This window comes from Puntigrus tetrazona, unplaced genomic scaffold, assembly GCF_018831695.1.
Source record: "Puntigrus tetrazona isolate hp1 unplaced genomic scaffold, ASM1883169v1 S000000116, whole genome shotgun sequence".
NCBI lineage: Eukaryota > Metazoa > Chordata > Actinopteri > Cypriniformes > Cyprinidae > Puntigrus > Puntigrus tetrazona.
Window position 1 is genome coordinate 235,001 of NW_025047793.1, and position 15,000 is coordinate 250,000.

The following is a 15,000-nucleotide window of genomic DNA, read 5'->3' on the forward strand; positions in this document are numbered from 1 at the left end:
GCCATCCTCCCAAGCTGTTCCGCTGGCTGTTCCACAAACACACTTGGAACGAGCATTTTCCTGCACAGATGTACTTTTAAAATCTAAAAAGATATTTTAAGCTTCATTTGAAGGTCTTAACTTGGTATTTTTATTCCCTTGTTTTCCGTGCAAAAACATGCACGGCGTAAAACAAATGTCATTATCGTAATTAAATGGAATTGCTTTCTTTCGGTCGTGGTGGAACGCTTTTGACCACCACAAAACAAAAGAAAAGCACGTTCGGTCTTGTTTTCCTCGGACGCGGCTGATAGATGCGATGATCAGCGTACGCTCGTCGGTGGACGGCCGCGCTCTTGAGCGAGGGACCTTGCGGCCGATTTGTTATCATTATGTCGTGAAACAATAGAGGGTGTTGAATGCGCTCTATCCTGAGCCGACGCAGGAAATGTGCTGTCAGGTCCAAACTAATAATTACCCCCGCAGGGTTCTCCTCTTCCGGCCCTTCCCTGCCCGACAGAAAGGGCTCCGACTTTAAAAAGAGCCGTGACTCGAGGTCTGAGCGTATTTGGCGGAGTGGACGAGATCACAAAGGCCATTGTGAGGAAGCTTCCTGTGTGGCGTTTCTTCAGACCGGCGTCCCCATGACGACAGCGTCCCCGACTGATGATGTCACAATGGGCCGAAGCCCGCCGAGCCTTACATTGTTTCTCTGGTTTCCTCAGAGGATGCGAGCGGTGAGCTCAGGAAATCTTTTTTTATCTAGAGAAATCTGATTGGTCAGAAGTCTTGCTGAACATCTGAAAGAGAACACGCTTGCAAGTGATTAGATATTAAAGGTCTAGGACCCGTCTTTACATTTTCCAACCCTTCTTGTCTTTGCATGAGTCTGTCTATCTATCTATCCGGAGAGAAATATCGCTCTTCTGTTGCTGGTTTTCAGAAGGTTTGAGGTTGATGTGATGTTTAGACCTTTGAGCTGATTTCATAGAGTCTAGTTTCCTCTTGCTTGTTGCTGTTTTCAGAGAGTGTTTGACTTTGACTTGGATTCAGCGACTTCCCCAACCCCTTTTGAGACTTTTTTCTAAAGTTATGTAGCAACCTCTTGGAGAGAGAATCCCATCTAGCCCATTCATCTTGATAAAGATCGGTGAATTTGCTACTATGTCATCTATATAGCTGCCATTTTTAGCTGTGTTTTCATGTGAAAACTTGTTTAAACAAGAGATAAATAAAGAAGTGGAATCTAGAAGACTGTCACGTAACACTGAAAACTGGATGAATGATGCTGAAAATTAGAAATAAAATCACATTTGACTCAATTTTCACATAGCGGGTTTTTTTTTTTATTGCAATAATATTTTATGATGTTACCGTTTTTTTTTTTTAAATCATCAAATAAATGCAGCCTCGGTGAAAAACATTAAGAAACGTTAAGAAATCTTGAACGAAACGACTTTTGAGGGGACAAAAAAGCAATTACAATTTAATTAAAAAATGCATTATTGTTGCATTATATGTTTTGCATTATTAATCCAATGTTTAAAAATGCATTTTCTGCAATAGTGAGTTGCTATCGAGATCGCTTTCCATCATCACATAGAAAAAGCAAAGTCGAGTGCATTTATAGTATTCTGAGATATATTAATCACTGAAGCGTCTTCTTGAGCACACTGCTTTTGTGGTTGTTCATGCATATAATATATCGTGGTACTAATCCAGACATAGCCACTGGTTTGACTTCATGCATCTCAGCAGGACTTAAAAGGTGCCGAAGTGGAGGTCTGTCGGCTGCGGCACAAACACTGGGAAAGTCTGTGTGGTCCGAGGAACGGGAGGAGACCACAGAGACCAGAACCTCACCTGAACCCTGCGAAACATTTCACTTCTGGGTTTTCGATGTGAACGCACCGAGCTAAGTCCAGGGAATCAACATCGTCGACGCTTGTGATTCAAAAACCAATCAGATATCAAAACTACGGTGCATCACAATCCATGGTGTTTCTCATTCATTTGGAGCGCCTATTATGCATTTGATCCCATTTTTGATTTTGAAGACCATTTGTAAGGTGAGGAAGCCTTATATTCCCATTATATTATATTATTTTATCTTTTTATACCTTATCTGAGCCAATAGATTAATACAGTCCATTTTTTCATGTATGACATTATTTAATTAAAGTTTTATTTAGCATTTTAGCATTTTTTTGTCATTAAATGTTTTGGACATTATTTTGATAAATGCATTAAAAATTATCATTTGAAAAAACGATAAAAAAACTAAACAAAACACTATATACATATGAATAGTTAACAGAAACATATTAATTAATTAAATTAGTATTTGAGTTGGATGTTTAACTAGCATTTTTTTTAAAATGTTACCTTTGTTTTGGAACGTTCCAAATTTCTGAAAACGTTCCATTTTTTTTTCTGAAATTTGGAACGTTCCATTTTAGGAACGATAAATCGGAACGTTCCAAATAGATGAAAACCGTCACATTTTAAATGCTCACAGAACATGAACGCGTTCATACTTAAATTGGGAGATATTACTTTGATTTTAGTCCTCGCAAACAACGCTGTTCCTTGCAACTTTTCTCTAACGTTTGTAGAGAACGCTCCCAGATGGCCCAGTCGCTAAAACTTTGAGGTAAAGCCCAGCCCGCCTTTGAGTTTTTCTGGTATGAATCAAAATAGAAAGCCAGGAAGAGGAGGAGAGCGTCTCCGAGCGCTGGAGAAGGCTTGCGGCCGCGGTATATTAGACGCTCGGTCGGTCTCCGAGGCCCAAACCCTCCCCTGAACGCAGATGTGCTGGCGCTCGCGTGCTGCTGACTGCTTTGTTTCAAGGGCGAAGACAAAAGCGCCCCGCCACCAGAAACACTTATAATTATATTAGGGCTGACTGCGTAAAAAAAGATCTGGAAGCAGAGGTTATGACGGGTTTCATTTAAAGGGGAAAAGAAGTCAAATTAAGTGCCGCTATTTTTGTCTTTAACGCTATGCATACAACACGAAACCGATGTTTTTGCTTGAACAAATTGGCTTATGCTTTTGTGGGCAATACAATTATATTCATTAAATTTCTTTTGGAGCCGCTGTTAATCTTGAGCGACATCTTGTGGGCATTTTATTTTACAAACGTGAAACTTGACTATTTTTTCCTCAGCAGTAGAGGCGAAACGAGCACCTCGGTTTCCGTAGTGTAGTGGTTATCACGTTCGCCTCACACGCGAAAGGTCCCCGGTTCGAAACCGGGCGGAAACAACGATTTTTTTGTCTGATTTTCTGTCCGTCTTTCTCACTTAAGCGGCAGACACAAAAATAAGTCTATAAAGTTACCGACGTGCTTTATACGTCATATAATAGTAGAATGCACGTACTTCGTCAACAATTGTATTTTATTATTAATCTAATATTGTATTATTTTTATTGACATATTATTGTTGTTGTCTTTATTATTTATTATATAAGTCCTAATCCTAGACTGATTTAACTAACAAAACACGCAACGTCGAGCAGCTGCGTCCCGAACTACAACTCCCACGATGCACTGCGCCGTCGCGCAGTCGCGCATATGTACTTCCGGCGTGGATCCGGTCCTTTTCCTGCGCCGTAAACTTGAGTAAAGCGGCTCTTCGGCCCGTCCGACTCAATCTACAGACATCGACCGGGACCGACCGCCGAGATGACCGAGCAGATGACCGTGAGAGGGACCCTGAAGGGCCACAGCGGCTGGGTGACGCAGATCGCCACGACGCCGCAGTTTCCGGACATGATTCTGTCCGCGTCCAGAGGTGACAGACGACACGGTTTCTCCCGCGCAGCTTCTGCAGCTGTCCCGTGATAATGCCGTGCTGCAGAAAGATCATTTACCATGGTGTTTCCATGGCAGTCCAAGGCACTTTAAGAAATACCAAGCTATTACTGTGACACCATGTTGTTGGTAATAAATAAGCTACATTTTAATCTAATAAAGAATGATAGTCCCTTACTTCAATTTTGACTGCAATCAGTGAAACTTTTATTTTGTTTTTTATGCTTTCTATTTAATATTTAAGTCTATATAGACCCATTTCTCAAATAGTTTCTCAAATATTTATTAATGAGACTTTTTATAGAGACTCTTGAAGTTTTATTTTTGTTGCTGCTCGTGTCCGATTGTAATTTATTATTTAACGACGTTTTTAAATAACAGTAACAATGTTTTTTGTTTTGTTCCAAAGTAAAAAAATGTTTAATTAATGTCTTGGTTTTAAATGTCACGGAGAAACGTAATATAAACACTATAATTTAAAAAATGGCAGTTTCAAAGTTCGATTATGTTTTATGTTGCAAAAAATACATTTTAAATAATTTAATCCTTTAGAATTGTAATAAAAAAAGTGTCTATGCTAACATAATTAAATGTATTTTACACGTATGTGTGTGTGTGTGTGTGTATATATATGTATATATATATATATATATATATATATATATATATATATATATATATATATATATATATATATACATATATATATATATACATGTATATATATATATATAAAATACATCTAAAATAAATATTAAATATATTAAAATACATCTAATTAATTAATTCAAATGTCATACTTTTTTATTTTTTTTTTAAAATAAGTCCGTAAGTACTTTAAATAGTCGCCATGCTTTATATTTCTGTGAAATCAAAAATGTCTATTATTCTATTCGCTTAACTTAGCTGGGTGTCACTTTTAAATGCGTGTATTCTGGCACACGTTGGTTATAAAAAGGCTTTTAATGATGCTTTTTGGTGCATGAAACGCGGCTGCACTAACCGCTGCTAACTAGTAGTTTGTCGCTCTCTCTACCGTTTGTAGATAAGACCATCATCATGTGGAAACTCACCCGTGACGAGACCAACTACGGCATTCCTCAGCGAGCCCTGCGCGGACACTCGCACTTCGTGAGCGACGTGGTCATCTCATCGGACGGTCAGTTCGCTCTGTCCGGCTCGTGGGACGGGACCCTGCGTCTGTGGGACCTCACCACGTGAGTGCGGGGCCCGGGTCATTTTAGGCCTCATTTTAGGGTCAGAACCCGTCGCGAGGGTCAGTTGTTGATTTGTGCGTCGGCGAAAGCCGAGCGATTGAGCTTCCCGTTGACGTTTGCGAGGATAGGACAGCGTTAGGCTGAGATGCAATGGATTATAAGAGGAAAGAAATGTGGATACTGTGAAACGCACCTTTTAAAATAGTCCAAATCATTGCTAATCAAACAGTATTGTTATTGTAGGTTTTGACATAAAAGAAAAATGGATAAGTCATGCAACAAGTATACCTGCGCTACTTAAGACAATAATAATACATCTAGCATGTGTTTGTTTGCCGCTTTTTATTGCATTTACGTTTTTGCCACGAAAGTAGCCGGCATTAAATCAAAACCCGCTGCTTGAGTGCTGCGTTAATGAGCTCTGGGGACGTTGTTTGTAGAGGAACCACGACGCGCCGGTTCGTGGGACACACCAAAGACGTGCTGAGCGTGGCCTTCTCTGCTGATAACCGCCAGATCGTCTCCGGCTCTCGGGACAAAACCATCAAGCTCTGGAACACGCTGGGCGTCTGCAAGTACACCATTCAGGTGAGAGCCGATGAAGACCAGCTTGCTTTAGCCCGTCTGAAGCGGTTTTGATGTGCGTGTTCCTAGACGGTGGGTTCTTTATGTCACGCTCAACCTGCTCCATGCTTTCTGAGGTTTTTGATTATTTTTTTTACTGCTTTCACTTATCAAGCATCTTATCAAGATGAACGGCCTGAAGCAGATTTAGAAAAAAGAATCCCATCAGAGGAGCGCTCGTTTCCAGCAGCTTTACTTTGGCTCTTCCTCAACGGCTTGGCGATCTTCTGAGGAGCGTTTATTTGTTCGCCTCTCGATCGTAATTGAATTGCATTGCATTGCGTTACGTGTTCGGTATCATTTCAATCTCGTCTCACTGAGATATATTGCATTGAAAAAAGGCTAAGATGCTGAATTATAATTACAATGCAGATCGGAGATTGTTACGGCGGTCTCTGCTGTACCGATATGAAGATATCATTTATTTTCATCGCACTTTGTCGAAATTAATATTGAAATCTCTTGCCTCTGAATAAACCTGAGCTCCATGTTCTCAGCCTGATGGATCAGATGTGTTTCTGAACCAAAACACACATGCTAACTTAATTACTTTGTCTGGAGTTTCAAACAGTGCTTTGACATGCCAGGCTTCACGGGGTTGAAGTGCTTGTGTGTGTTGTTTCTCAGGACGAGAGTCACACCGAGTGGGTTTCCTGCGTGCGGTTCTCTCCCAACAGCAGTAACCCCATCATCGTCTCCTGCGGCTGGGACAAGATGGTCAAGGTAAGAGCGAAACGGACTTTAAGGGTGTTCCAAAACGATCGCTTAAACTGTTACGGTGTTGCATTTTGTTCCTTTCTCCTTGGTAAATGTTCAAGGCACGTGACTAAGCTGTCCTCTGATTGGTCAGAAGACACCTAATGTTCAGACACATTGAATCCAAGCATGCAAACATCAGCTTTTAAATCAACGTGATTTTATGGGTTCTTGAGGAACATGAGCGTGACCAGTCTATGCACTTTTTTCTCTCTCTCTGTCTCTCTCTCTCTCTGTCTCTCTCTCTCTCTCTCTCTCTCTCTCTCTCTCTCTGTCTCTCTCTCTCTCTCTCTCTCTCTCTGTCTCTCTCTGTCTCTGTCTCTCTGTCTCTCTCTCTCTCTCTCTCTCTCTCTCTCTCTGTCTCTCTCTGTCTCTCTCTCTCTCTGTGTCTCTCTCTCTCTCTCTCTCTCTCTCTCTCTCTCTCTCTCTCTCTGTCTCTGTCTCTGTCTCTGTCTCTGTCTCTCTCTCTCTCTCTCTCTCTGTCTCTGTCTCTGTCTCTCTGTCTGTCTGTCTCTCTCTCTGTCTCTGTCTGTCTGTCTCTGTCTGTCTGTGTCTCTGTCTCTCTCTGTATCTCTCTCTCTCTCTCTCTCTCTCTCTCTCTCTCTCTCTCTCTCTCTCTCTCTCTCTGTCTCTCTCTCTCTCTCTCTCTCTCTCTCTCTGTCTCTCTCTCTCTCTCTCTCTCTCTCTCTCTCTCTCTCTCTCTCTCTCTCTGTCTCTCTCTCTCTCTGTCTCTCTCTCTCTCTCTCTCTCTCTCTCTCTCTCTCTCTCTCTCTCTCTCTCTCTCTCTCTCTCTCTCTCTCTCTCTCTCTCTCTCTCTCTCTCTGTCTCTCTCTCTCTCTCTCTCTCTCTCTCTCTCTCTCTCTCTCTCTCTCTCTGTATATCTCTCTCTCTCTCTGTATATCTCTCTCTCTCTCTCTCTCTCTCTCTCTGTCTCTCTCTCTCTCTCTCTCTCTCTCTCTCTCTCTCTCTCTCTCTCTCTCTCTCTCTGTCTCTCTGTCTCTCTCTCTCTCTCTCTCTCTCTCTCTCTCTCTCTCTCTCTCTCTCAGGTGTGGAATCTAGCTAACTGTAAGCTGAAGACCAATCACATCGGACACACCGGGTTCCTGAACACCGTCACAGTCTCTCCTGATGGGTCCCTCTGTGCCTCTGGTGGAAAGGTCAGTTTCACTATTTGGGGGTCAATAACTAAACCTAGGACACGTTTCTTGTCTTACAGAAAGTCTTATCTGACTAAAACACATTCTCACGTTTATTGTCTTATGTCTGTGTTATCTTATGTACATATATAATATGTCTGTGTCTGTGTTCAGGACGGACAGGCCATGCTCTGGGATCTGAACGAAGGCAAGCATCTGTACACGCTGGACGGCGGTGACGTCATCAACGCGCTCTGCTTCAGTCCTAACAGATACTGGCTGTGCGCCGCCACGGGACCGAGCATCAAGATCTGGGTCAGCTCTGTCCTAAACGCGTGCTTTATGACTTTTACGTCGTGTACCGTAACTCTTGTTTCAATATATGTCGTTTGCGAACTTTTGCATGCTGGACGTTCAGCCAGTTTGGGTTTTTCATGCGCGATCATTGCAAAAACTGTTTTTGGCTTTTTTGGCTGATTTAAGATAATTAACATTGAAAATCGTTACAATACATGTTACATGAACAACGACGGCATCAAAGCTGGTATGATTCATTCCACATTTACCGTGTATTACAAAATACACATGGTTGCAATTATTTTCAATGTAGAATGAACAAAGTTTACGGTTCAACTTGCTATCTTATATCAAAATGCTTTTATTTTTACATTTACGTTTATATTTTAGTCATTTAACAGACGCTTTTTTTCCAAATCGATTTATAAATGAGTACAATAGATGCAATCAAAACCAACAAAAGAGATACAGGTAGCAAGGTGTTTTTGTTTTATTTTTTCAGATAAATACAAATTTTTAAATATGCGACCTATTAAATATTAAATATTCTCTCTCCTTACGGTCACGTCTCTCCGTTTCTCCACAGGATCTGGAGGGAAAGATCATCGTTGATGAGCTCAGACAGGAAGTCATCACCACTAACAGCAAGGCTGAGCCGCCCCAGTGCACTTCTCTGGCCTGGTCTGCTGACGGACAGGTGAGAACTTCCCGCAGGCCACAGTCACGTGCGTGCGAGAGTGAGTGTGCGTGCGTGCGAGTGAGTGTGCGTGGCGAGAGTGAGTGTGCGTGCGTGCGAGAGTGAGTGTGCGTGCGAGAGTGTGCGTGCGTGCGAGAGTGAGTGTGCGTGCGTGCGAGAGTGTGCGTGCGTGCGTGCGAGAGTGAGTGTGCGTGCGTGCGTGCGTGCGTGCGTCGCGAGTGAGTGTGGCGTGCGTCGCGTCGAGTGAGTGTGCGTGCGTCGCGTCGTAGAGTGAGTGTGCGTCGTGCGTCGTGGCGAGTGAGTGTGCGTGCGTGCGAGAGTGAGTGTGCGTGCGTGCGTGCGAGAGTGAGTGTGCGTGTCGTCGCGTGCGAGAGTGAGGTCGTGGCGTCGTGCGTCTGTAGTGAGTGTCGTGTCGAGTGAGTGTGTGCGTGCGTCGCGAGTGAGTGTGCGTCGCGTCGCGAGTGAGTGTGTGGCGTCGTCGAGTGAGTGAGTGTGCGTGGCGTGCGCGTGAGTGTGCGTGGTGTGCGTGAGTGTGCGTATGCGTCGCGTCGAGAGTGGCGTCGCGTGCGTCGAGAGTGAGCGTGCGTCGCGTCGCGAGAGTGTGCGTCGCGAGTGAGTGTGCGTGGCGTCGCGAGTGAGTGTGCGTCGCGTGCGTGAGTGAGCGTGCATGAGTGTGCGTGCGTGCGAGAGTGAGTGTGCGTGCGTGGCGTGCGTGCGTGCGTCGCGTGTGCGTGTGCGTGGCGGCGTGCGTGCGTGCGAGAGTGAGTGAGTGTGCGCGCGTGCGAGAGTGAGTGTGTGTGCGTGCGAGAGTGTGCGTGCGAGAGTGAGTGTGCGTGCGTCGAGAGCGAGCGTGCGTCGCGTCGAGCGAGCGAGCGTGTGTGCGTGCGAGCGAGAGTGAGTGAGTGTGCGCGCGAGCGAGAGTGAGCGTGCAAGTGTGTGTGTGCGAGAGTGAGTGCGTGCGAGAGTGAGAGAGTGTGTGTGTGTGATGAGCTTACTCTGCCGATAATCATTCTCAGTTTAGACGTTGGATCTCTGGGTGATCGGTGGCTTTGTGTGCTAGTTATAATCTTAAATTAAAAAAAGCTGTTGTATTAATTACGCTCCTATTTAATTTTCTCAGACTCTCTTTGCTGGATACACAGACAACCTGATCAGAGTTTGGCAGGTGACCATCGGAACCCGATAAAGATGCACATTTCCAATAACAGAATGCAAAATAATAAATGGAATGAATAATAAAAATAAAAAAAGATTCAAAATTAATCCTATTTTGTCCTTGTATTTTTTTTTCTCGTGTTGATGCCAATTTGTACTTCATCAGTTCACCATAATTATTATTTTTGTGTTGATTTTTATTATTCTGTCCAACAAAAAGTTAATTCACATGTTATATTAGTCATAATTTAATATCGTGATTATTTGGTGTATGAGGTTTTGCATTAGTTGGATTCTGTGGCTTCTGTAACAATTATTTTTCAGTTTATGTGTGAATGAGCAAAGCTTTGACACATTTATATATCTGTCTGATTATGTTTGTTACATAAAATGTTGCTGATTTTGGGTTAAATATGGCATTTGTTTTTGTTGAGTACTAAAGAAGCAAACCATTTGTCACTTTAGTATTACTATTCCAGTCACATAAGCTCCAGGATAGTCTTTTTCACCCTTAATTTGGAGTGTTATGTTATAATAACAATGCACGTTTTACTTTGGGAAAATAAAATACAGCTTTATATCAAAATTTTTATTACGAGTAGGATGAACTGGTCATGAAAATGTCTGTTAATATGCCCTCTTATTATGTCCAGGGTTAAACAATAACTGGTTTTGATCTCTCTTAACTTATCTCTTAACATTTAATTTTCGAGAAAACATTAATAATCGATGCAGATTTAGTTTTATTAATTGCATTTTGGGTGATGGATAATGATGTCCGAAATCACAAGACGGTAATACAAAAAATGCTTAAATTAGTCCTGAAAATTATCCTAAAGGTAAAGATTTGAAAATGAGTGAAAGTGGTTAGTTATCCTCAGCTCCTCTTTGTGAATGCAGTCCTTCATCGACGACTGGCGCAAATCATTTCAATCTATTGGGAAACCTAACAAGTTTTTTTTAAGCCTTACTGTATATTATATCGTTTTATACATGCTTATATGCATTGCGTTCAGTCGCACAACACCTTCTCCATCGTGTTTAATAGTGCACGCGCTCTTAAACATCTCGTGCTAAACCGTTTGAGCGTACAACAGAAAAGAAGTGCGCAGGAGGAAAGCAGAATGGGCGGAGCCTCGCCTTCTTCGACCAATCAAAGAGCGCTATCATTGCCCGTCCAACGCTGTCGCCCAATCACGGCTTGTTTTGTTCCACTTGACTCATCCGGTACTATAAAGGTGGCCACGAGTTGGTACTGTAAGCGAGAGTCCATCTTGGAAAGCGGCTTTTTCAGCGCCAATATTTTACAGTAAGCCGGTTATTTTGAATTTAATTCGCCTGGTTGGTCGCGTTGGGCTAGACTGTGTTTCGCGGGAATACACGTAAGGCGCCGTTTCAGGCGAAAGTGCACGTTTTGTGCGTCCGGCGCTGCAGGAGAACAACGCAAGCGCGATCGCTTAGCTAGTTTAGCATCGCATGCTGCCTTAGCTTTCTTTCCGCGGCATGAATGAATCTTTGTGTTTGTTTGTCTCGCGCCACGTGCGTTTTATACGTCTCGAGCGCGCTTTTAAGCTAGCTTCCGTTTGGTTTTTGCGCTTTCGTCGAGCCGAGGCCGAAACCGACCGTTTAGCGCCGTGTCCGACGGCGTGACGCTCTGTTACGCGAGCGCAGCATCTCGCGCTGTGAGACTAAATCCAACGATTTCTGATCTAAAGGTAACCTAAAGCTACCAAAATGGCCGACGCGGAGCATCAGTTCATGGAGACCTCGGAGAACGGGAACGAGGACAGTCTGAACGGAGCGGAGCTCGCGGAGGAGGCCGCGGACGAGGAGAACGGAGCCGGCGAGGGAGGACAGATCGACGCCAGCAAGGGCGAGGAAGATGCCGGGTGAGAATTAACCTTTTTTAATAGCGTTTTTTAATAACTAATGCAGGAGTTTTGCGTCGAATCGCGCTGGTGGCGCCGCGTCTTTGTTAATCGGGGGTGGGGCGGGTTTCTGGTCCGGTTATTGTGCTCATTGTTGGAAATGAGGGTTGTTTGGGGTTGAATCTCTCTCTCTCTGGCGGGTGGCAGATGTTTGATCTGCCGAAACGGTCTCTTAAACCTCTTTATTTAACCCAACGGTTAAAGCCGTTTTCATGCGCACCGTAATTTAATTAATTAGCCTATGCACTGTTTATGGTTGCCAAGCTACTGGGTCTTAATATAGTCGAAGTGGACACAGGCTCGTCCAATCAGATTTCAGAATCGGATCTATAGCGACGAGTCCACGCCCCCTTCAGCTGCTGCTTTCCCCCGCTTCCCATATGGATTTATGAAGTCTTACAGGCAATAAATCATACCAACCAGCTTTTGAATTTGTGGTTGAAATCTGACAGTGTGTGTTTGGCCAGTCTGCTAACTCGTTATGGTTTAATATAAGACTTTGATTCAATGAGGTTATCTTTATTAATGTAGTCTGTTTATTGCAAAACACTTGCTTTTTTTGGAAGGGGATTTCTTTGACTACTCTAATTTTAAAATGCGTGCAAATGGCTTTAATGCATGCATGTGATCGATTATCAACATTGTACGTATTTAAGTTTTTAGTTATTAATACCATTATGTAGATGTTTTTGTAATCGTACAGCGCTGCTTATGAGTTTGAGTTTCAACTGTTGCTCTGTTTTTATTTTTAGCGGCTCAATACAGGTTTTAACCAAGTTTTGTTTGTGCAGTAAAATGTTTGTTGGAGGACTCAGCTGGGACACCAGCAAGAAAGACCTTAAGGACTATTTCTCGAAGTTCGGCGAAGTGACGGACTGCACGATCAAGATGGATTCGAACACCGGCCGGTCACGAGGGTTTGGGTTCATCTTGTTCAAAGAAGCGGAGAGCGTGGACAAGGTACGTACTCTTTCACTTCCCCGCGGTTCCGCCGTCATCTGTCTGGTCGCGGACGTTCACGGCTCTTTTTTTTGAAAGGTGCTGGAGCAAAAGGAACACAGGCTAGACGGCCGACAGATCGATCCCAAGAGAGCCATGGCCATAAAGAAAGAGCCCGTCAAGAAGATCTTTGTCGGTGGCCTTAACCCTGAAACCACAGAAGAGAAGATCCGTGAATACTTCGGGGCCTTCGGAGAGGTGAGTGAAGTCTGTGGAGCGTAACGGCTTGGGTTTTGGTCTTCTGACTCTTATTAATGACCTCGCAGATCGAAACCATTGAACTTCCAACGGATCCCAAGACGAACAAAAGGAGGGGCTTTGTCTTCATCACGTTCAAGGAGGAATCTGCCGTCAAAAAGATCCTGGAGAAGAAATACCATAATGTTTGTGGAAGCAAGGTAAAGAATGGATAGGATGGAGTGTGTGTGTGTGTGAGGTGTTTTTTGTTTGTTTGTTTTGTTTTTTTAGACCATTTTTCTGCAACTCTCCTAAATTGAAAACGTTTTTTTTTTTTACTTTCTATTACCATCAAATGGACATTTATGCAGTTGCAATTTAGATAAATGTAAATAATATAAAAATATATAATTTATGAATAAAAATATTTGTAAAGATTTATTACCTTTATATATTTTAATACCTATAAAATATTATTCTTAATATAATTTATTAATACCTTTAAAAATATGTATTGTTGTTACATTAAGAGATGTAATTTGAGGTTTTAAATAATAATAATTAAAAACCTCAAATTAAATTTCTCTTATGTAGTAATAATAATAATTACAATAGATACAAATCAAGTATACTTTTTATTATTATAATTTGTCATTTTATAATTTAATACCTTTAAAAATATGTATTGTTGTTGCATGAAGAGATTTGAGGTTTTTAATAATAATTACCTTAAAATATATTTTTATGAATAATACCTTTACAAATATTTATTAATACATAATAATAATAATAATAATAATATTTAAACTCCAATTTCTCATGTAGTAATTATAATTACAATAGATACAAATAAAGTATACTTTTTTATTATTTATTATCATTTTATAATAAAAGCATTACCATGCTCTCATCTGTTTGTCTCGTTTGATTTAGTGCGAGATCAAAATCGCCCAGCCTAAAGAGATCTACCAGCAGCAGCAGTATGGCGCCCGTGGAGGCTACGGAGGTCGTGGCAGGGGTCGTGGGGGTAATTGCTCTTCTTTTAGTAGTTTATTACACCGCTACGAACCCCTGTCTCCGTCGCTAACCTAATGCTGTCCGTTTCCTTAAGGCCCGGGTCAGAACTGGAACCAGGGCTATAACAACTACTGGAACCAGGGCTACGGGAACCAAGGCTACGGCTACGGTGGCCAGCAGGGCTATGGCGGTTACGGAGGCTACGGCAACTACGACTATTCCTCTGGCTACTATGGGTATGGTGGTGGTTATGACTACAGTAAGTCGGCGTCGTCTTCCGCTAGCTCTTACGATCGTCTTGGTGTCGCTCCCATGGCATCTTATTGTGTTTCCCTCTTCTCTCCAGACCAGGGCAATACAAGCTATGGGAAAACGCCAAGACGCGGAGGCCACCAGAGTAGCTACAAGCCATACTGATCGTGCAGAACAGGTAGCGTGCGACGGTCGGTGCTTTGGGAAAAGATTATTTTAACTGCATTAACGCTGTCCAATGAGAACAAGTTTTGAGCTTGGCGATGCATTCAGATTTTCTGCAGATCTTTAGCTTTAAACTGTAAGGAGACTTATTCATTTAAATGACACGCATTGCCAAAAGTTTTTATAGTGCAAATATCTGAATGTCCATTTTTTTCCTTTAATTGTTTTATTTTTTATTTTAATATTATAATATTTATTTTAATTAGTATAATTATAATATTTTTTTATTTTATTTTTTTATTATTATAATAGGTTTTTTTTTATCTAGAGAAATTCTCAGAAATTGCTGGTAAATCTTAAAATTTCAGAGAAATGTGTTTTGTAACGATGGGTTTAAGTTTTTGTAAAAGGTTTAATTTAACCATATTTAGCCGTGCCCTTTTAGTCCGTTCAGAATGCATGGAAAATCCCGCCTCTCTTCCCTTACCGTGTCCGTTTCTCATCAGGACTAAAGTATTCCCAAAAGCCAGGAGTCTGACCGTGACGACGACGACAGCAGTTCACACACCCGCGGGCTCTTTCCTTTTACCGGATGAGATCATGACCCATTTGTACAGAACAGATGAATAGGGGAAGCAATGTCACACTTCCACATTTTTTTATTTTAATTTTATTTTCCTTTTGTCCACATTTCCAGAGATGGAAGTGTTATTTTTACTGTACTTTTTGGTACCTTTTTTGAATAATGTATTGTATGGTTGTATTTTACATGTCTACTGGATTT

At 42.1% G+C, this 15,000-nt stretch overlaps 2 protein-coding genes and 1 non-coding gene across 3 annotated transcripts in view; all 3 read left to right on the forward strand.

The window, feature by feature from the left end:
* The first annotated feature begins 3,173 nt into the window (after positions 1–3,173).
* Positions 3,174–3,246, forward strand: trnav-cac. Its single transcript has one exon. It is a non-coding gene; the product is annotated as a tRNA-Val (tRNA).
* Positions 3,247–3,573: 327 nt separating this feature from the next.
* On the forward strand, positions 3,574–9,786 carry LOC122332568 (guanine nucleotide-binding protein subunit beta-2-like 1). The gene is made up of 8 exons (XM_043229901.1): positions 3,574–3,776; positions 4,842–5,013; positions 5,454–5,601; positions 6,265–6,360; positions 7,440–7,550; positions 7,704–7,844; positions 8,413–8,523; positions 9,644–9,786. The coding sequence occupies exons 1-8, from the start codon at positions 3,668–3,670 to the stop codon at positions 9,707–9,709; spliced, it is 954 nt and encodes a 317-aa protein (XP_043085836.1). The 5' UTR covers positions 3,574–3,667; the 3' UTR covers positions 9,710–9,786.
* A 1,049-nt stretch (positions 9,787–10,835) lies between these two features.
* Positions 10,836–15,000, forward strand: part of hnrnpabb (heterogeneous nuclear ribonucleoprotein A/Bb) — a 4,514-nt gene continuing 349 nt past the window's right edge. Inside the window, exons 1-9 of the mRNA XM_043229902.1 lie at positions 10,836–10,987; positions 11,394–11,567; positions 12,398–12,566; positions 12,645–12,803; positions 12,872–13,003; positions 13,716–13,809; positions 13,894–14,058; positions 14,146–14,229; positions 14,723–15,000. The exon at positions 14,723–15,000 is cut by the window's right edge and continues 349 nt beyond it. Of these exons, the coding sequence (XP_043085837.1) occupies positions 11,413–11,567; positions 12,398–12,566; positions 12,645–12,803; positions 12,872–13,003; positions 13,716–13,809; positions 13,894–14,058; positions 14,146–14,216 (945 nt within the window). The 5' untranslated portion in view covers positions 10,836–10,987; positions 11,394–11,412 and the 3' untranslated portion in view covers positions 14,217–14,229; positions 14,723–15,000. The remainder of the gene's footprint in view (positions 10,988–11,393; positions 11,568–12,397; positions 12,567–12,644; positions 12,804–12,871; positions 13,004–13,715; positions 13,810–13,893; positions 14,059–14,145; positions 14,230–14,722) is intronic.

Bases quoted from the DNA above. Each gene is read 5' to 3' on its own strand.
- LOC122332568 (XM_043229901.1), top strand. From the start codon at position 3,668: ATGACCGAGCAGATGACCGTGAGAGGGACCCTGAAGGGCCACAGCGGC. The intron at 7,551-7,703 runs GTCAGTTTCACT...GTCTGTGTTCAG, and splicing joins TCTGTGCCTCTGGTGGAAAG to GACGGACAGGCCATGCTCTG. The intron at 8,524-9,643 runs GTGAGAACTTCC...TAATTTTCTCAG, and splicing joins CCTGGTCTGCTGACGGACAG to ACTCTCTTTGCTGGATACAC.